Source organism: Aedes aegypti, chromosome 1, assembly GCF_002204515.2.
Source record: "Aedes aegypti strain LVP_AGWG chromosome 1, AaegL5.0 Primary Assembly, whole genome shotgun sequence".
Classification (NCBI taxonomy): domain Eukaryota; kingdom Metazoa; phylum Arthropoda; class Insecta; order Diptera; family Culicidae; genus Aedes; species Aedes aegypti.
Genome location: NC_035107.1, coordinates 54,303,952 through 54,325,514, shown reverse-complemented (window position 1 = coordinate 54,325,514; position 21,563 = coordinate 54,303,952). Strand labels below are relative to the sequence as shown.

The 21,563-nt window shown below is 37.6% G+C and overlaps 1 protein-coding gene across 1 annotated transcript in view; it reads left to right on the top strand.

Annotated features, from left to right (window-relative positions):
• Nucleotides 1-16,064, top strand: part of LOC5570658 (probable ATP-dependent RNA helicase CG8611) — a 51,129-nt gene extending 35,065 nt beyond the window's left edge. The window contains exons 3-4 of the mRNA XM_001659202.2: nt 227-494; nt 15,728-16,064. Coding sequence (XP_001659252.2) covers nt 227-494; nt 15,728-15,911 — 452 coding nt within the window. The 3' untranslated portion in view covers nt 15,912-16,064. The remainder of the gene's footprint in view (nt 1-226; nt 495-15,727) is intronic.
• The last annotated feature ends 5,499 nt before the right edge of the window (nt 16,065-21,563 follow it).

Sequence of the window (21,563 nt, the reverse complement as noted above, 5' to 3'; positions counted from 1 at the left end):
GCTGTACGTACAGCATCCAAATGATATAATAATTGTTACCGATTCTAAGGTGGTACTTTTGTAAATCTGGAGAGCACTCGTACTCGAGCACTCGATTGCCCTTAGAGTGAAAAATAACTCCTATTCAATTGTTCCGGGTCTTCGGGATCCGACCCTTCGTCAAGTAATGCACATTAATACTAATGCAAGTTTAATCTCTTTCTCTCTTCCTTCTGGCTTTCTGTAGCGTTCGTTTCCTGGGTGCGCTACTATTCCAACTTCCCGAAGGAGCTGCGGCGGATTTTCTCCATCAAGGCGGTCAATATGGGCCATTATGCCAAGTGTTTGGGACTGCGCGATCCACCGAAGCAGTTTATGCGGCAGCACACCGGACCCAAGAGGGACGGACAGGAGGGCGATGATGGTGACCAGGGAGGCCGACCCAGGAAGTTTGGAGCAGAGAGGGGACGAGGTGGAGGTGGTGCGGGACGAGGTGGACGACCTGGTCGAGGAGGGTAAGTACAGTTGGGGCCCAGATAGCCGTAGCGGTGAACGCGCAGCTATTCAGCATGACCAAGCTGAGGGTCGTGGGTTCGAATCCCACCGGTCGAGGATCTTTTCGGGTTGGAAATTTTCTCGACTTCCCAGGGCATAGAGTATCTTCGTACCTGCCACACGATATACGCATGCAAAAATGGTCATTGGCATAGTAAGCTCTCAGTTAATAACTGTGGAAGTGCTCATAAGAACACTAAGCTGAGAAGCAGGCTCTGCCCCAGTGGGGACGTAACGCCAGAAAGAAGAAGAAGTACAGTTCAATTTTGAAACTAGGATTTACCGAAGACTATAACTATAAAAGGGTCAAATTGATCACTATGGTGATTTTAGTCAAGTCGGAATCATACAGAAATTTCTGTCAAGGATTCTGAATGTTCATCACGAATATTTCATGTTCCCTATAGATCCCTAGTTATAATGCTAAATCATTTTAATTAAAAAAAAATAGATTGCCGCTAAATTTCAAAATTTTTGAAAAATTAAAATGCTTAGAGCATTTTTTTATGCGAAGTATCGCAAACATTGCCAACTGATACTGATTCGGAAAATGTCACCTGGATAAACATTTTCCGATATTTTTTCCAATATGCAATTGTCAAAGTCACGTGATATTCATTTAATAGCCCTGTCACTAATGAGAATGCTAATTTATAATAATATAAAAAACAGGTTAGTTTTGCATAAAAATATTCACAAATTTTGAAGATGTAAGCAAGAGATTAGGGGGGAAATTCAACCCTAGTGTCATAATCAATATTTCCAGAAAAATACAAACAGGGGAAAGAAAATAAACTCTACTCTGAAGGCTTGTTATCTATGATTTTGATGAACAAACTTGTGTCAACATATTTGTCCGTTTTTAGTTATAGCAGTTCAGCAGAGTCAAGAAGTCTGTTAACGGCTAACACTCTCCAGAAAATTTGAATGATGATCGTCAGATTACTTCAACTATTTATGAAACCACATCTCTAATAGTTTTGAAATGGATCTCAGTGGACTTCAGATAAGTTGAATGTTAGGGATAGTTTGATGAGGTCTAATCCGTTTGGCCGTTTGGGTAATGCCTTTTGGTCAACGTAATAGTTGTTAGACATAATGCCATTTGGCATAACGGTCGTTTGGCATAATCGCCATTTGGCGGTTAGCCGTTTATAGCCGCCAGTAGCCGTTTGGCATAGTTGTGAAAAACCTATATTTTATCGAATTCCATGCCTTAACATCTCCACTAGTAAAATCATTTTTATACCACGAAAAAATATTTGATTCACAATAACTTTTTTCTTTTCCGATATTTTAGCACTATGTTTTAACAAGTTCTCAGAAAACTCTTCTAGTTTTAGAATCTGTGTTGATATTGGTCATTGGTTATCTAAATCAGGAGATATTCCGAAATTCTTTAGGGGACCGACGCGTTACCGTAACCCAAATAAAGATCTTGAAAACTTCAAAAACATCATATCGTAATTTTCATTCAATGATCATAAATTGATTGTCCAAATTTGTTGTCGCTTCTAAATCTTAATATACCATACCATACCTTCTCGCTCTAGTCCATTTCTTTCTATTCGTGGTGCTCGCACTAATTATGGGCACCATCAACCATTCACCGGCATGTGTCGTTCTTTCAACCAGGCTTGATAATACTCCTCAACATCATCAGAGTTCGGTGACATATTCTAGAACAGCGTGCTGCCTTTACCTCTTTGCGAGGAAGCGAAAAAATGCTAAGCAGGGAGGTAACGAAAATAAGCGAGGAAGATGCAGCACAAATCACAACAGAGTAAAATTCCACCAAAGCATAGTGTCATCACAACTCCCCGAGGACTGTCTTGTTCGGGCGGGGCCCTCAAGTGTTTTTTTGAAGCGTGAGTGAAGGTGAGCGTCATGCTTGAGATAGTACCGTGATGCATCAATACCCGGACACTTAAGTTGCCACGAATGTTCAAAATCTGTAAAAAAAAAAAAACGTTTTCTTCAAAAAATATCAAAGAGTTTTTAGGCAACGAATACATTCATGTTTAATCTAAGCGAAAATGATCAATTTTCCTATAAGATTGAAGATTTTACCATAAAAATCATTAAAACAATGAAGGGTTTCTTGTCTTTAAATCCGGATACCAGCAGCAAATCATGTCTATAAATCCGGACACTTTTGAATCAAAATCCGGACAGCTATGTATTAACATACAATTAATTAAGTATAAAATGTGAAACTTTTTAAAACACCCGAATTTATCACGCTCTTACAAACTTGAGCAATGCGATGGTTTCTTTATGGTTAGAACACATTAATATGTGAGCAAATGTGTTGTTTAATTACCTGGACTGAGACGACTGTGATTTGAACTGGAACAACCACTTATTGATTCAATTTTTCTGCATAACGCAACGCTCTGTATATTTTTCATCACTAATCCTACATGTATTGATTCCTTTATAAGCTTTCCTCTAGTTTTACTGGTGAGTTATCTTCTTACGCTTTATGAATATAACATTTGGTTTCACTGTCCGGGTTCAAAATACTTGGCTCCAATTCCGTACAGCATCTTTTTGTTGATTTTTTCACTGTTTCAAACGCTTGTTTACTCCATATTTCTGTAATATTTTGTCACTAATCTCTTGAGCAACTTCTTCGGGGCACAATCATTCCAAAATCACTACATGGACTGAATAATTTCATAGCCAAACGTCGTGAGTGCGTTCATCGACGCTATCAACAAAATCACTTGCACCGCGAAGAAATGACGTTCAACTCGAGCAACTTTTTTGTTTTGTTGTTTTTAATTAATTGCAAATGGTAACTAGATAACGGATATGTGTCAAATAATCAGCGTTGTTCAAAGCAAAAGCTAGAATATAAAATTTACAAGTGAACATATCAACTTTGCCTTTAATTGATTAATATTATCAGAGTATCCGGATACTGATACCGTCCGGATTTTGATTCACCACGGTACCAGAAAAAATCCTTGCATTTCTTTTGCACTCTCACTCGAATCGCTTGAAGATTTTTGTTAAAAAATATTGAGTTCAGTGTTTACTCCTCAGAAAAACGGCAAAATCGCCTCATCTTTGCATCGCAGAGAAGTTTACATCAAGCCTGTGTACGAGACGGCATCGTTGCATGTCGCATGACCATCTCATGGTAGGCTGGACAACCGGGGAGTAGATGTTCTCGTAATCCACCCTCTTCCGATGCGAGTATCTTTCGATGACCGCCTGGCTATCTACCGGTCGAAGTTTCCGTTCACATATCATACTATACCGGACCAGCTTGGTCCGGTACTCTCATTTGCACTTGATCGGCTTCATTCTTCCGGAAAATCGGTCATGGACGTTTTGTTGGAGATTCAAGCGTCGTATTCATCGATCATGTCCTGTTGCCAGTGGTCAGCATTGTCTCGGCTAAACGCTTCGCTATGGATCATTCAAGAACGTCTGAAAAAATCGGCACCTGTATCGGAACATTCGTTGTCACTATAGTTCAGATACATGCCTTGGGGCAGGCGCCTGCGTTACAATGTTAGCAAGCATTTGAGTACGACGGGAGTGAAACGGAATCCTCAGCCACGGATGTGCCCGGCTTCTATTCGGTACTTTCTATAGACGGCAGCCTTCGTTCACGATATAATATAATGGGTTGCAGTGCGCATCGTACCTTCGTGCTGTGCGTACACGAATTCTCTCTGCTCTTGGAAGTTTTCTTAAAAACTACCTAAAGCAATAAAACAGTACTTTTCAGTGCTAAAATTAAAAACGGTACTTTTCAGTGCTACTAAAACAGTACTTTTCAGTACTATTTTTTCTACTATTGATCCCTTTACGATCCTTGTTTGGACCCGTGCCTTCGATTTTTCGTTGGACCCGTTGGCGAAAGCTAGCGGTGGTAATCCTTCTTGGACACCGTCTAGGGAAAAAACCTCTCGAAGGTCACGTCTTTCTCGTTTCTTAACTAAACATGGTATCAACAACTAACAAAAGGAAGGGTGAATCTCTGAATTCACTACTTCCTTCCAAAAAAGTGGGTTTTAAAACTGTCACTACACGTGGCAAGAATGGAAGAAAGGACGTTTCCCCGGAATGCGAAGTTTCTTCCAAGGGTGAAATGAATAATTGTATCGAAATGAGCAATCAGTTCGATGCTCTAGACAAATTTTCCGAACACCAAATCGAAGCAGCCTCTAGCCCAGGCTCTTTGATTCAAGTGAGGAAGCAGAGAGTGCCGCCTATCGTGGTCAGTTGTTCCGAATTTGGGGGATTTAGGCAGGAGATCTTGAACTCCATTAGGGGAATCAAGGTTTCCTTCCAAATCGCAAAGAAAGGAGACTGTCGCGTTTTGCCGGAAACTCTTAAAGATCGTGAACTTCTTCTCATACATCTTGAAGAGAAGAGGCACAAATTTTTTACTTATGACGACAAAACTGAACGTTTGTTCAAAGTCGTCTTGAAAGGTCTCTCAAGTGACTATAAGTCACCTGAAGAGATCAAAAATGGAATAAATGATTTACTTGGATTTTCCCCAGTCCAAGTAATCATTATGAAAAGAGAACCCAATCTGGGATTGTTCGGAAAGGGCTTTCTCAAGAATATTATTTAGTTCACTTCAACAAAAAAGAACTAAACAATATTAAAGCTTTAGAAAAAGCTAAACTTATGTTCGATGTCCGTGTGACGTGGGAACATTTCCAGAAACCTGGAGGAAATTACCAGAACCCCACTCAGTGCCGTCGGTGCCAAAAGTGGGGTCATGGTACAAAAAATTGTCGCATGGATGCTAAATGCATGATTTGCGGAGGTTCTTCTCACGCTAAGGACGACTGTCCTGTGAAAGAAGATACCAGAAAGTTTGAATGCGCCAATTGCAAGGGTCCTCACAAAGCTAACTTTTGGGAATGCCCTTCACGCAAAAGAGTCGTTGAGGCTCGTGCCAGGCAGATGAAGGATAATATCCTTTACGATAACGGTCGTTTCCGGAATTTGCCTGGTAGAGTGTCGAACAATGCTCATTTTTCAGTTAACGATCGCTTGATTAGGAATCATACCCACCAGGAAGATCATAATCATGCTCATTCACAAACTAGTTTTAATCCGTCGGGTAGCCGTTCGAATCTTTCAATTTCGAATGTATCTACCCACGGTAAATCCTTTGCCGATATCGTAGCAGGAAATTTGAACTCCTCCCCTGTTCGATCCATGAGTACCCATTCTACTTGTTTCAAATCAAATGGAAAAAACCCTACCGCCACAGGTAACTCCTACCCCGCTTCTTCGTCTACCGAAAATTCCAATGGGAAATCATCAGATGATATGTCTGCCTCTGATTTTAATTTTCTAACTGAACAATTGAATCTAATGATTGACGCAATGTTCAAAGCCACCACTATGACTGAGACAGTCCAAGTAGGTGTAAAATTTACAAATCAAATTGTTATTGGATTACGTTTTTCTAATGGATCCAAATAATAATTTAAATTGGAATGCTCGTTCTCTGAATGGTAAAGAGGACGAGCTGTTTAATTTTCTTACAGCTAATAACGTGCATATAGCAGTTATTACCGAAACTTATTTAAAACCTGGATCCAAACTAAAAAAAGATCCTAACTTTTTTGTTTATCGTAATGATCGACTTGATGGGGCATGTGGGGGAGTTGCAATCATCATTCATAGGCGTATAAAACATCAACTGTTTTCGTCATTTGAAACTAAAGTTTTTGAAACTTTAGGTGTTTCTGTCGAAACACAGTTTGGTAAATATACTTTCATAGCTGCCTATTTGCCTTTTCAATGCTCTGGACAGCAAGTTAATTTGCTCCAAACTGACTTGCGAAAATTGACTCGCAATAAGTCAATTTTTTTTGTCATTGGTGACTTTAATGCCAAACATCGGTCATAGAATAATTCTCAAAGTAATTCCAACGGCAGAATTTTATTTGATGAGTGCTCTTCAGGATATTTCTCAATTCAATACCCTGATAGCCCTACATGTTTTTCCTCTTCTAGAAATCCATCTACGACTGATTTGGTCTTAACCGACTCTAGTCATCTTTGTAGCCAACTGATTACTCATGCTGATTTTGATTCTGATCATGTCCCTGTTACATTTCAAATATCCCAAGAAGCGATTCTCAATCCTATCAGCTCCACTTTCAACTATTTACGAGCCGACTGGAATATATATGAAACGTATGTTGACTCTAATCTTGATGTTAACATTTCTTTAGAAACTAAAATTGATATTGACAATGCTCTTGAAACTTTAACAAATTCCATTGTTGAAGCCAGGAACATTGCAATTCCAAAATGTGAAGTAAAATTTGAATTCGTGATTATAGACGATGATCTTAAACTCTTGATCCGTCTTAAAAACGTGAGGAGAAGGCAATTTCAACGCACTCGCGATCCTGTTATGAAAATTATATGGCAGGATTTGCAGAAAGAAATCAAGAAACGTTTTGCAGATTTAAGAAACAAAAATTTTGAAAATAAAATTTCTCAATTGGACCCCGGCTCTAAGCCCTTTTGGAAATTATCTAAAATCTTGAAAAAACCTCAGAAGCCAATACCGGCATTGAAAGATGAAAACAAATTATTACTAACTAATTGCGAAAAAGCTCAAAAACTTGCTATGCAGTTTGAAAGTGCGCACAATTTTAATTTAGGACTTACTATTCCAATTGAAAATCAAGTTACTCAGGAGTTCGAAAATATTCTCAATCAAGAGAACGTTTTCGAAAATGCCTGGGAGACTGATTTGGAAGAAGTGAGAACTATTATTAAAAAATTCAAAAATATGAAAGCTCTTGGCGATGATGGAATTTTCTACATCCTCATCAAGAAACTTCCAGAAAGTAGCTTATCATTTTTAGTTGATATATTTAACAAATGTTTTCAATTAGCATATTTTCCTGACAAATGGAAAAATGCTAAGGTTGTTCCAATTTTAAAACCAGACAAAAATCCTGCAGAAGCTTCTAGCTATCGTCCAATCAGTTTGCTTCCCTCCATCAGTTAACTTTTTGAAAAGGTTATTTTGAACAGAATGATGGCCCACATCAACGAAAATTCAATTTTTGCCAATGAACAGTTCGGATTCCGCCATGGACATTCGACCACTCATCAGCTTTTACGTGTAACAAATTTGATCCGTTCCAACAAATCTGAAGGCTATTCTACTGGTCTTGCTCTTCTAGACCAGGGCTGTTAAGTATCATGACGGACTTACGACACTGACGAAACGAGTCTTCTCACTGTCACTAGACGAAGCTACATTTCATGTGCTCACTTCGTTACGTCGCAATGACGGAGTCTCATGAGAGCAATTTTATTGTTGTTTTGCTATTCAAATTTTTATCTATTTCTGGAGAATTTCAGGAAGTAAATGTGTTTGATAAGTTAAGTGGATATTCTTCCATGATTCCAGCGATATATATAACAAATATACCAGATAATAAACTGAAAATGATCAAGTTTACGATTCCGTCACAAGCCGTAGCGACGGAAAAATGAAAGACAATTTGAAAAAAGTCTCTGTCATTGTCTCGCCGTCCGATGACAGTGAGGGAAGCATCTGTGTAAAAGTCGCTTGACACTCTCTATTTACATTGACGCTTTCCAGCCCTGTTCTAGACATAGAAAAAGCATTCGACAGTGTTTGGCATGAAGGTTTGATTGTAAAATTAAAAAACTTTAATTTTCCAACATACATTGTTAGAATAATTCAAAGTTATCTGTCAAATCGTACACTTCAGGTTAATTATCAAAACTCCAGATCTGAAAGACTTCCTGTAAGAGCTGGTGTTCCTCAAGGCAGCATTTTGGGACCAATATTATACAATATTTTCACATCTGACTTACCTGAGTTACCTCAGGGATGTCAAAAATCTTTGTTTGCGGATGACACAGGCCTCTCCGCCAAAGGTCGAAGCCTGCGTGTCATCTGTAGTCGATTGCAAAAAAGTTTGGATATTTTTTCTTCATACTTGCAAAAATGGAAGATTTCTCCTAATGCTTCCAAAACTCAACTAATAATATTCCCACATAAACCAAAAGCTCTTTATTTGAAACCTTCAAGTAGACATGTTGTCACGATGAGAGGGGTTCTAATAAATTGGTCAGATGAAGTTAAGTATCTAGGGCTCATGCTTGATAAAAATTTAACTTTCAAAAATCACATTGAGGGCATTCAAGCCAAATGTAATAAATATGTAAAATGTCTCTATCCCCTTATTAATAGAAAATCAAAACTTTGTCTTAAGAACAAGCTTTTGATATTCAAACAAATTTTCAGGCCAGCCATGTTGTATGCTGTACCAATATGGACTAGCTGTTGTAATACCAGGAAGAAAGCTCTGCAGAGAATTCAAAATAAAATTTTGAAAATGATTCTGAGGCTTCCTCCCTGGTACAGTACCAATGAGTTACATAGAATATCCAATGTTGAAACATTGGAACAAATGTCAAATAAAATAATAAATAATTTCAGGCAAAAATCGTTACAATCTTCTATTGCCACGATTAATGCGTTATATGTTTAGGTTAAGTTAGGTTAAGTATATTTAAAGCGTTTTTTTTTCTCTTATAAGCAGGTGAAATCAACTCACCTGTTAAAAATCTGAACTGCTACGGCAAATGAAATGTTATATGTTGTTAACAAAATGTTAATAAAATCTTAAATTTGTTTTACCAAATAAGGATGATAGTGTTGTCTTATAACACAGAACACCTAGATATAAGAAATGAATGTAATGTTTGGAATGATACTAATAAAGAAATTAAAAAAAAAAACTCCGCTTCCATCCCCTCTTTCGCTCATGCCAGAAAACGCTCACGATCGATCACACCTCAGGTTCACATTCATTCCACTTTTGCCGATTCACATTTGTTTTTGCACTAATATAGCTTTTCAACTACTGATTTTTATTTCATCAAAATTTACTACGCAAAGCTTTGTTTCGGAAAGAATTGTTTCAAAGCACAAGCTGAATTCCGAAAAATTCCGAGGTAAACGTCAGCTTCAGCAGCAGTTTTTCTGTTCAAAAAATATTCGATGAAAATCAAGTTCACTGTGTTTTGGTTGGAGAACAGAATACAGTAAACACATTTTCGTGTAAATTTTCTTAATTTTGAACGAAAAAATTTTTTTTTTAATTTTGAAAACAATGACGGATCCTGCCCGGGTGGTCGTTTCGGTTTTCTCAAATTGGTGGACTCCTCGTACGCCAGCGAGCTGAACAGTTTGCAAAAAGCCTTTTTATAAATCTTAGGTGTTTCTTCGCGTAATATGTCTCATATTTCCCTTGAAACACATAGCAAACTTAGTGGCAACGTATAGAGGAATTTAAAACTAAATTTGGCGGCCATTTTAAATTTGGTTAATTGATTGAAGTAAACAAACAATGTTTTAAATGGTTAAAACATTGTTTGTTTACTTCAATCAATGGTTTTAGATGGTTTTCAATTATTGAATTGATGTGGTAGGCTTAAAATTCAACATGTTGAGTGCGAAGAATGTGAGAAGCTCATTCTACTACTCAAAACCAAGATGGCGTCAAAATCCAAGATGACCGCCAGATTTTTTCGCTCCAAATAATACTCATATTATTTGTTTGACTCTAGTAAAATATCAATTGTACAAAAAATGATGTTTGTATGGAATGCACTCGTCATATACGTCAAAACCGTAGAACATGATTTAGAAAATCGTTGATTTCACAGAATAAATACCATTGCACACCTAGTTTTTGTAGCCTATCTTACTCCGTTTTTTTCTCAGATTTTTAATGGTGATCTCAAAATTCAAAACGAGCGGTGCGCTAATGGTGAAAAAAGATTTTTCTGAAAACTTCAAGATGGCAACCAAATTTAAAATGGTATCATTCCTCTACACGTTTGCTCCTAAGTTTGCTATGTGCACTCAAAAAAATCCAAACGTCATTGCTACGTGAAAAATCACGTAGATCATTCCAAATTCATTTTACCTCCACTTCACCTGACTAAGATAAAGATCACTAAACCATTCATAACCACCAAATAGTGACTCGGTCATTTTTACTGAGGTTACCTATCGCACTTACGAGGAATTCACGTAGGTGCCTAAGTTCATTTTGACATCTGCATGTTGTACGTACATTCGGTGTTGAGCTCAAATCCTAAGATGGCGCTCGCTTGATTTTTGAAGAACTTCAGAAGCTGCTGCTGCTCTAAACACTGTGTAGGATTGATTTCAAGGTAAATATGCTTTGAATACCGAAGAATCCCTGCATTACTTCATATTTTATACGTGATTTATAACCTCTATCTCTATCGCGAAGGCTACAACAAGACAGACCAAACTCACAAAATTGGAGAAACAGGATTCAAAATGCTCAGATTGACAATAAAAATATGACAATCTTTTAAGTTTGTTTACATTTTCTAATTGGGATTAGTTTTCTTCCAAAGCCTATTAGAAATAAGATTGGTCTGTATTACAGTTAAATTTAATGCAAAACCATCTAGGTCGTATTGAAACGCTTCGTAAAGGCTACCGGAAAATCCACGTAGCGACGGTGGAATGGACGAACTTCCAAAGTTCATGCGTTCATTCTGGGCTACTTATGATTTGCGTAGGAGCTACGTGAAAAGTGAGATGGAAAAAAAAATCACGTATGTTTTCACGTAACAATGACGTTTGGATTATTTTGAGTGTATTCCAAGGGAAATATGAGACCTACTACGCGACGAAACACATAAGATTTATTAAAAAATGGGCTTTTTCACAAACTGTTTAGCTAGCTAGCGTACGAGGAGTCCACCAATTTGAGAAAACTTTTAGTGTCCATCCGGGAAAAGCGGGAAAAACCCGGGAATCATAAATGACCGGGGAAATTAGGGCACACACCGGGAAAATCTGCGTTTTGTTTCAATCAGGAGAAAATAGAAAGTTTTGCCAAGACGTCTCTGACAGCTCATAATTCGGACCATGATTACCTTTTTATTAGTTGTTAAAAAAAAAGTTTACGGTTTCTACAACTTTCTTTACCAATATACTGTAAAAATAATTGGTTTCCTGGATAATTTGTTGACAGATTTTTCATTAATTTGTTACCGATTTCTTGTGATATGCTCTGTAGATTTCTAGCTGCAAAATATTGAATACATTTAGAAATGATCTTATGAAACATCATTCGAATCCTTGAAAATATTCTAGAAGGGCTCCTAATATTCATGGCAAGGCTTTGGTGAAATACCTCATAAAATCTTATTGAAATTCAGGGCAAATTTTTAATGAGGTCTTTGCAGGAATCCTAACAGGAAAAAAGGCATAGTATCGCCTTTATTGATAGATTATTATAAAGGTAATGAGTAGGTTCTCAGTAGATTCTATAAAAGATCCTTGGATGATTTTTCTTGAAATTCTTAGTAGATTCGTTGAGGTTGACAAAAACGTCAAAAATCTATTTGACAATTTTTTAGGAGTTCTAAAGGGCTCTTATTGAAATCCGAGACCTAATCATTAAGAATTCCGTTTGGTGGATTCCTGGAATAGTTTGGCTAGTCCTTGCTCTATGACAAATTATGAGATGATTCAAAATATTTTGTAGGGATTTTGGGCCGATTTACAACGAATTCTTCCAATTATTTTCTACAAATTACTTATTAGATTATTATGAATTCGTGGCAAGATCTGTGATGGATAAATAAATGGTAATTTATGTTTAGTTCCGGACGAGACTCTTGGCACAATTTGCAATGATTTCCTTTTAAGATGCTGTTTTGGAATGTCAAACGTACTAGCCAGCTTCATTGGAGAACAATCAAATGTTTGTGGTGATATATCGTTACATACCGTAATCCGGGGTAACATTGATCATTTTTTTTAGTTTTTCTTCAATTTTTCATTTCACAATACAAATGTTACAAGTTTCATATTTTTAAAACAAGTACTGGCACCCACCGCTCCTAGCTATGTACTTTATTTTGTTTTTCGAAAGATTTAATTATGTTTAAATAAATGTTTTAAGTGATTTTTTGATTCAGCTGATATGGGGTAACATTGATCACCCAAGTAAACAACGTTCGCTAATATTGGAAATTCCGTTACTTACTAAAATCAGGGCCCCTGAAGCCGAATATGAAGACCAAAGTCTTACAAGTCATTTACTTTTTGAGTTATTTCAAAATTAAAAACACCTTGAACCGCGTAATACGCCTAAAAGTAGGCAATTTCCTCAGGAAATTCTACATTCGTAATAGTAATTAGTTAATGTTGCCTAATTGAATGAACTTATAAAAGATTTGACAACGGATTCGTTTTCGGCGATGCCATTTTTAGTAACACCCGCACATTCCTTGATCGTCTGCAGAACTCATGTGAAACATGAATTTTCGGTAGTGTCAGTGAAAATAATAGAAATCATTGTTTCAAAAAGTTGACAAATTTGCGCATGAACTTAACGCAATTTTGGCAAAAGCCTTAATTATCATTAGCTTATGAATATACGAAAGAGAGGCACCATTCATGGTTCGAAAATGTTTCATCAATAAATCTTTATTTGAACGTTTAACAAGATGAGTCATCCCGATCAATGTTACCCCGGATTACGGTACATCGTTTCTGTTAAGAAGATCTCTTTTTGGATTGGGGACGCACCTGGTGTAGTGGTTAGAACACACGCCAATCATCCCGAGGACCTGGGATCGAATCCCATCCCGAGATAGCCACTCATAACGAAAAAGTGTTAGGGCATGTCGCCTAATGTTGAAGGCTAAGAACGTCGCCTATTGTTGAACAGTCCGTGTATTCCTTATGGTGTGTTCAACAATTAGCGAGCATTTTGACCGTTCAACAATTGGGTCCTAAAATTTTTAATGAAATCTTGTTTTTATTTAATAACACGAAAAAGCATATTACTGTAACTACTTTAGCAATTTTTCCCGCTCAAATAATGGCTATATCATATCGAGAGGGATTCGCGATAAGGGTCTATCTGACAAATCAATAACAATGAGACAATAACCATTCTCATGTGCAATTTTTAATCCCAATTGGAGAAAATGTACTCAAACTTTAACCTTTCCACCTTAATACACATTTCATAAACCTAGTTTTAAAATCCTCATCAATACCACACACATCTCCTACAATTTCCCTAGATATTTCGTACTAAAAAAAATATTATAAGGTTTCGCCTTAAACGCACTTAAGGATGCCAGTATCGCCCAATGTTATGAGCCTGTAATCGATATTATTTTCAGTGTCGCCTATTACTTTTGCGCCGTGTTTACATTCTGGTTTCAATTAAGCCCGCCATGTACGCCTTGTTTATTTTTTGTTTGCAAGGTCGCCGTTCACTCTCGCCGTGTTTTGATTTCGATTTCAGATACGGCCATCACTTTGATAAACAAAAAACACAGGCGTAATTAATAAACTGTATGGTTTGGCATGAGGTGAAGTTTCGTCTTCTACAAATTTGCGTTTTTTGAATAGTTAAATTATCGATAGGGGAAAAGTTTAAGTGCAGTGAATAGACAATAGAGCTACAATTCCAACGCTATATTTTCTTAAATTGTGTACATTTTGTCAGTTTCGCCTGATTCGCGAATCTTTCTAGATATTTAAACTTTAATTTAAAAATTTGGTCCATAAATGAACCTTGACACTTTTGATCATGTTTGACGTTCGCTTAGTCGACAAAAACACCACAGGGGTTTTAGTTCGACCACTGGGGTTGTTCCTATCTGACATTTCGCAAGGGACACGGAAAACAAAATACACCCAAAATTTGAGTTTAAGCCAAAGGATGTGACAAAATCTAAAAAAATGTTTTTTGGGCTTAAACCAACGGAAAACATTAGAAAAATTGAGTAAACATGGGTTTTTGGCCTAAACTTAAGCGTTTGGCACTAAAAACGGGACAGGGCTTTAGGACCCTATTGACGATTCACCCTATAGTGACAACTTCCTTCGGAAGGGAAAGAAAGCCGTTGGTCCCGAGATGAACTAGCCCAGGGCTAAAAATCTCGTTAATAAAGATCGAAAAAAATCTCTTTTTGGGTCCAACAAAAGTTTCATCAGGTCAATAATTTTTCTAGGAATCCATAGTCAATGTCTAGCGCATAATTCCGAAACCATTCTTAGAAGGGAATGGGTGAACTATTTAACTCTGCCCGTTTTTGGAACTTTGGTTCTAATTTAGATATACAGAGCAGAAATTTATTTCAAAATCTCTGAATGATTGATTTCTAGGGAAAGGTCGGTTTTTTAAATGTCCTACCAAATGTCAGGAAAATATCAATTCGCAGGATCATTTTTCCACTCGTTTTCAAATTTTCAGGCATCTGGGAAAAATCCTGGAATTGGAAAACAGATATAGATTAGTTTTAGCATATATTTACTAGCGATCAGTGACATAAAATTGGAAATCTAACGATGGGTGCCGATGGCAGCCTGGTTTCAGCGAAAATTGCTCATGGGTCCTAACGAAGGATTAGTTACATTTTAGACATTTATTTGGTTTAGTATACTGCCGTGAATCGCAAGTCAGTCCCATCTGCATTTTCGTCAAAATTGAGTTGAGTTCAGATTTCAACATATTTTCCAATGCTCTTTCAGCTCCACTCATAAGATAATATGATTTGTTCGGAAAAATTAGGAAAAAATAGTCCCAGTCAAATTGTCCCATAATGAAAAGTAACCGCATATCAGTCCCACTACAGATTTCCACCCCGTGTAACACAAAAAAGAACCGTGTTTTGATCATCTCTATATTTTTCTCAAAAAGATATCGAAGTGAAAAGCAAATTGTGAAAGTTTCATTAAGATCTGATCATATTTCAATCCTCTGGGATTTTTCGAATATTCGTATGGAAAACGAGTTTGGAAACTTCACAGTCCATTTTCTCAATGCCTACTTTTTACAGATGGGACTGACTTGCGATTCACGGCAGTATAAGTTTCAAAGGTCATTTATACAAAACATGTGCTAAACCAGTTCTGCATAACCTCAAATGCAAACAAATTCCATGTACATAATTTTATAGAATTTGTGTGAAAATAATTTCAAAAATGAAGGTATCTGTGTTACCTGCTTAATTACATCCCTTAAGAAAAACAGAATACCAGAATGCTTAACCTAGTTTTAGTACATTTTTTCTAAAAGAAAGATCAAACGGGTTCACTAAGCAATTGAATTATTTCTCTATTTCGCAGTAAACCATTCGCCGGAAATCCTCGGAAGCGACCATTCTCCGCAGGTAACAGCAGTAACGGCCCACCGGGAGCCAACCGGAAGCCCAAAGACCTTGCCGGCTATGCACAAACCTCCCGCATGATCAACACGTCCGAGTTCGCCAGTGGCCTTGCGCCGGCTCGGAAAAAGGCCCGAAAGAACTGATCCCTCCTTCCCCGTCTGATACCGAGGAACACGTCTGTAAATACGCTTTCAACTGGAAACCTCGTACCATTATTTGTTTTTATAACCATTACTCGATCGGTCGTGTATAGCATAATATAATTCGCATTACAGAAATAAATTAAGGAAAACCAACGCTGAAAAATTGTTATTACCTATTATTGGCTGTGTGGCGCCGGCGCCGGCTTCTCTTGGCGCGCGAAACCGCCGGAAAGAATGATGAGCGGATAAGTATTGTGGGTCAGAGCCCAAACTAACTAACAATGGGTGGTAAAAGTGAGTGCGGTCGGTTCGGGCTCATCCTCATCATCTTCATCATCGTGATCCAATGAGTGTGTGGTACCAAATTGGAAAAGCGGTAAATCGCTTACGCAAAAACCGCAAAACAATTGGCCAAGGGGAAATCGCTGCACCCGCCGTGGGGCACATCGATCGATCCAATCGAGGACCATGGCGATATGGATCATATTGGGAGATGGAAAGAGCTACCTGACTGCGCTGCGATCGATTGAGGTTGGTCAGGTGGATCCACTCGGGCTTGGACTCGACGGGACTGCGCTCAAGCTCAACTGCCAATTTGAGGGCTATTTACTGATTTTGATTCCTACCAATTGCCTTACAAGATCAAAGATCGGATTTCGTTATGAACCGCGCCACAGTGGCGAAAGCTGGTCAAAACCTTTATATTTTTTATAACTGTGGAAGTGCTCATAAGAACACTAAGCTGAGGTGCAGACACTGTCTCAGTTGCGACGTAATGCTAGAAAGAATCAATCAATATCCTGTTTAAATCCTTAAATTCGGAACAACTGATCACGATTGGCGTCACCCTTTGCTTCTTTACTTGAATCAAAGAGCCTGTGCTAAAGCTTCTACGATTTGATGTTCGTAAAATTTTTCTAATGCTGGTTTTGGTCATTTTTCAGCCCACTGTGCCCTTACTTGCTACCTGTGTTTCTTTAGAGTAGGTAAAAAGGGGTTTTGCACTAAACCGAAGATCAGCTACAACGGGTAAGTACACCATCACCTAGTGAAAACTAGTTTGTTTTTCCGGCTCATTCCGACAAAGTGGCAGAGATTCGTTTTCTCACCCCAACAAGCATCGCAATTATAGCTGTGCAGAGTGGGTAACTTTATTGCCTATAGTTGCTACCGGTTTGCGGCGCTTGAAGACAACGGCGAAGCTGACGACGGGCATCATCAACCCACTTCAAAGGCTTTTAACTGGAGCCCTGCTCAATTAGCCACATCGATAGACACATCGCACAGTGAGAAAATCGGGCTCCAAAACGCGACTAAATGCAATATCTCAGCTGGGTAACGGTTCCAGGAAATGATTTTGGCCATTCTAGATCGGAAAAAGGCTGCTGAATCGATTGGTGGCGGTCCCATTGACCGGAGACTTTGCCCTGGCCACCTAGAGCCCTGGAATCATCCTGAGTTCCTTACAGCAAGTGGAATTAATGGAACTGAAATAAACTGTCATGATTACGTTTTGCTGCGAAGCCGCACACGAAAATATTCTTACATGGGGGATTTAGTGAAATGAATGATTGACCGTTATGGCCATTTTATGGTTCCGGAGCAAACCCGGAACATCCGTAAAATTGGCAATATTAAAAACATATATTCTGATAGTTCTTGTTCGTTAGAAATAAGTATTCTTACAATTCGTATTTAATAATCTGAATGTTTGCCCATTACGGCCATTTTATGGTTCCGGAACTAACCCGAAACATCCGAAAAAATGGAAATACTGAAAAAAAAAATTTCTGATAGTTCCTTAGTCTCTTGTTTGTTAGAAAGAAGTACTCTTACAATTCGTATTTAGTAATCTGAATGTTTGACCATTACGGTCACTTAATGGTTCCGGAACTAACCCGGGACATCTGTAAAATTTTCCATATTGAAAAAAAAAAAAGATTATTCATATGTTCCTTGTTGATTAAAATTGAGTATTCTAATATATTAGATTTAGTGATATGAATGTTTGATCACTTTGACCATCTTATGGTTCCGTAATTAACCCGGAACATCCGTAAAATTGAAACAAAATGTTCTGATAGTTTCTATGTTCCATGTTAGTTTTAATTAAGTATTCTTAAATGTCGAAATAAGTTATATGAATGTTTGACCATTAGGGGTCATGCACAAATTACGTCACGCTCTGAGGGGGGGATCAAGCCAAGCGTGACAAGCCTTACAAAAATTTCGGAGGTCTCATACAAAAAACGTGACAAAGGGGGGGGGGGGGGGGATGGGGCAAAAAAGTAGAAATTTAGCGTGACATAATTTGTGTACCATCCCTTATGGTCATTTTATGATTCCTAAACTAACCCGGAACAACCGTAAATATTCCATATTGAAAAAAAAAATCTGATGGTTCAGGAAGAATGCTAAGAGAAATCTTTGAAAGAACTCCTGGAAGTATTCCTGGAATAATTCCTGAAGAAACTTCAGGAGAATCCCTGAAGGAACTCCTAGAAAAACAACTGGAGAAACCCATAAAGTAAAACCTCTGGAGGAACTTGAAGAAATCCTTTAAGGGATTCAAGGAAGAATTCCTGGAAGAACTCCTAAGGGATCTCTAGCGGAACTCCTTTAAGAATCTCTCGTGAAACGCTTGGAGGAATCGCTGAAGAAGCTCCTGGAGGAATTTCTTAATGTACTCCTGGAGTAATTCCCGAAGTAAATCCTGAAGGAAAATAACTCTGAAGGAATTCCCGAAGGAACTCCTGGAGGAATATTTGGAGTAATATTTAAAAGAATACTTCGAGGAACTCCTGGAGGAATTTCCGAAGAAACTCCTGGAGGAATTCCTAGACGAACTCCAGGAGAAATTCCTGAAGGAACTCCTAGAGAAATTCTTGAAAGAATTTCTGGAGGTATTACTGAAGGAATTCCTGGACAAAATCATGGAGATACTCCTGGAGGAAACTCCAGAAGGAACTCTAGAAAAAACACCTGAAGGAACTTCTGAGGGAATTTCTTGAGGAACTGGATGAATTCCTGAAAGAACTCTTGGAATAATTCCCGAAGGATATATATATATTTTTTTGATTTGAACTCCTGGAGGAATTCCTTAAGGACTCTTGGAATTCCTTAAAGAACTCTTGGCAAAATTCCTGAAGGAACTCCTGAAACCCTGTAGAAATCTCGTGGAGGAATTTTTGAATGCACTCTCAAAGAAATTCCTGAAGAATTATCCTGAAGGAGCTCCTGAAGTAAGTACTGAAGAAACTCCTGGAGGAATCCCTAGGAAACTTTCGGAGGAATTCCCGAAGGGTTTCCTACAGGAAGTCTTGGAGGAATTCCTGGATGAACTTCCTGTTGGAATACGTGTAAGATGTCCTGAAGTAAATCATCGAAGATTTCCTGAAAGTTTCCTGGAGTTAATCCTGATGGAACTCCTGGAAAAATTCTTGAAGGCATTCATGGATGAAATCCTAGAGGAATTGTTGAAGGAAACTCTGGAGGATTTCCTGAAAGATCTCCTGGAGGAATTCCCGAGTGAACTTCTGGAAGTATATTTGGAGGAATTCCTGGATAAATACCTGGAGGAACTCCTGGACTAATTTCAGATGAAACTTTTTCAGGAATTCTTGGAGGAACTCCTGAAGGTATAACTGAAGGAACTCCGTGATGAATTTCTGGAGATACTCCTGGAAAGGTTCCTGAAGGCACTCTTGGAGTAATTCCTGAAGGAACTTCTTAAGGAATTCCTGTAGAAACTTCAGAAGGAACTCTTGAGGTATTACAGAAGGAACACCTGGAGAAATTCCTGAAGATTCTCTTGGAGTAATTCTTGAACGAACTCTTGGTAAAATTCTTGAAGGAACTCCTGGGGCAATTCTTGAAGCGAACCCTGGAGGAAATCTTTATAGATCTCCAAAAGTAATTTATGAAAAAATTGTTAGAGGAATTCCTGAAGATATATCTGAAGTATTTTCCCGAAAGAACTCCTCAAAAGACTCCTGGAGGAATTTCTGTACAATTCCCTGGAGGAATTCCTGAAAGCACTTCCTGCAGAATTCCTGGAGAAATCCCTGAAGAATTCCTGGAGATATATTACTATATATATATTACTCTTCAGGAATTTCTCCAGGTGTTCCTTCTGTAATACCTCAAGAGTTCCTTCAGAAGTTTCTACAGGAATTTCTTAAGAAGTTCCTTCAGGAATTACTCCAAGAGTACCTTCAGGAACCTTTCCAGGAGTATCTCTAGGAATTCATCACGAAGTTCCTTCAGTTATACCTTCAGGAGTTGCTCCAAGAATTCCTGAAAGAGTTTCTCCTGAGATTAGTCCAGGAGTTCGTCCAGGTATTCATCCAGGAATTCCTCCAAATATACTTCCAGAAGTTCCTTCAGGAATTCCTCCAGGAGATCTTTCAGGAAATCCTCCAGGGTTTCCTTCAACAATTCCTCCAGGATTTCATCCATGATTTCCTTCAAGAATTTTTCCAGGAGTTCCTTCAGGATTAACTCCAGGAAATCTTCAGTGATTTACTTCAGGACATCCTATACGTATTCCATCAGGGAGTTCCTTCAGGAATTCCTCCAAGACTTCCTGTAGAAAACCCTTCGGGAATTACTCCGGAAGTTTCCTAGGGATACCTCCATGAATTCTTCAGGATTTTTTCCAGGAGTTCTTTCAGGAATTCTGTCTGGAGGTTGTTTGGAAATTCCTCTAGGAGTTCATCCAGATATTCCTTCAAATTTTACTCCAAATATTCCTGCACGATTTCCTTCGGGAATTCCTTCAGGGTTATTTTCAGGAATTCCTCCCGTAGTAGCTTCAGGAATTTCTACTGAAGTTTCTTCAGGTATTTCTCAGGAATTTCTGCAGGAGTTCTTTCAGAAATTTTTCCAGGAGTTCCTTTAGTAATTGTTCTAGAAGTTCCTTCAGGAATTCCTACAAGAGTTCCACTAGGAAACCCTTATGAAATTCCTCCAGGAGTTTCTTCAGGAATTACTTCAGGAGCTCCTTCAGGATAATTCTTCAGGAATTTCTTTGAGAGTGCATTCAGAAATTCCTCCACGAGATTTCTACAGGGTTTCAGGAGTTCCTTCAGGAATTTTACCAAGAGTTCTTTAAGGAATTCCTCCAGGTGTTCCTCCGGTAATACGTGCAAGAGTTCCTTAAGGTTCCTTAAGGAATTCCTCCAGGAGTTCAAATCAAAAAAAAAAATATATATATATATATATATATATATATATATATATATATATATATATATATATATATATACATATATATATATATATATATATATATATATATATATATATATATATATATATATATATATATATATATATATATATATATATACATATATATATATATATATATATATATATATATATATATATATATATATATATATATATATATATATATATATATATATATATATATATATATATATATATATATATATATATATATATAAGACAAATTTTCATCCAATTTGGAGAAGATTAGGAGGTGCCTCAAGTCGAATTTGTGTTTTTTGGCTATTTTTTACATTCAAAAAATTCTAACGAGAATTTGAAAAAAGGAAAATCAAAATAAATACCACTAGTTGAACGTATTGTTAGTACTTTACAACTTTTGAGAACACTGTATGCCGA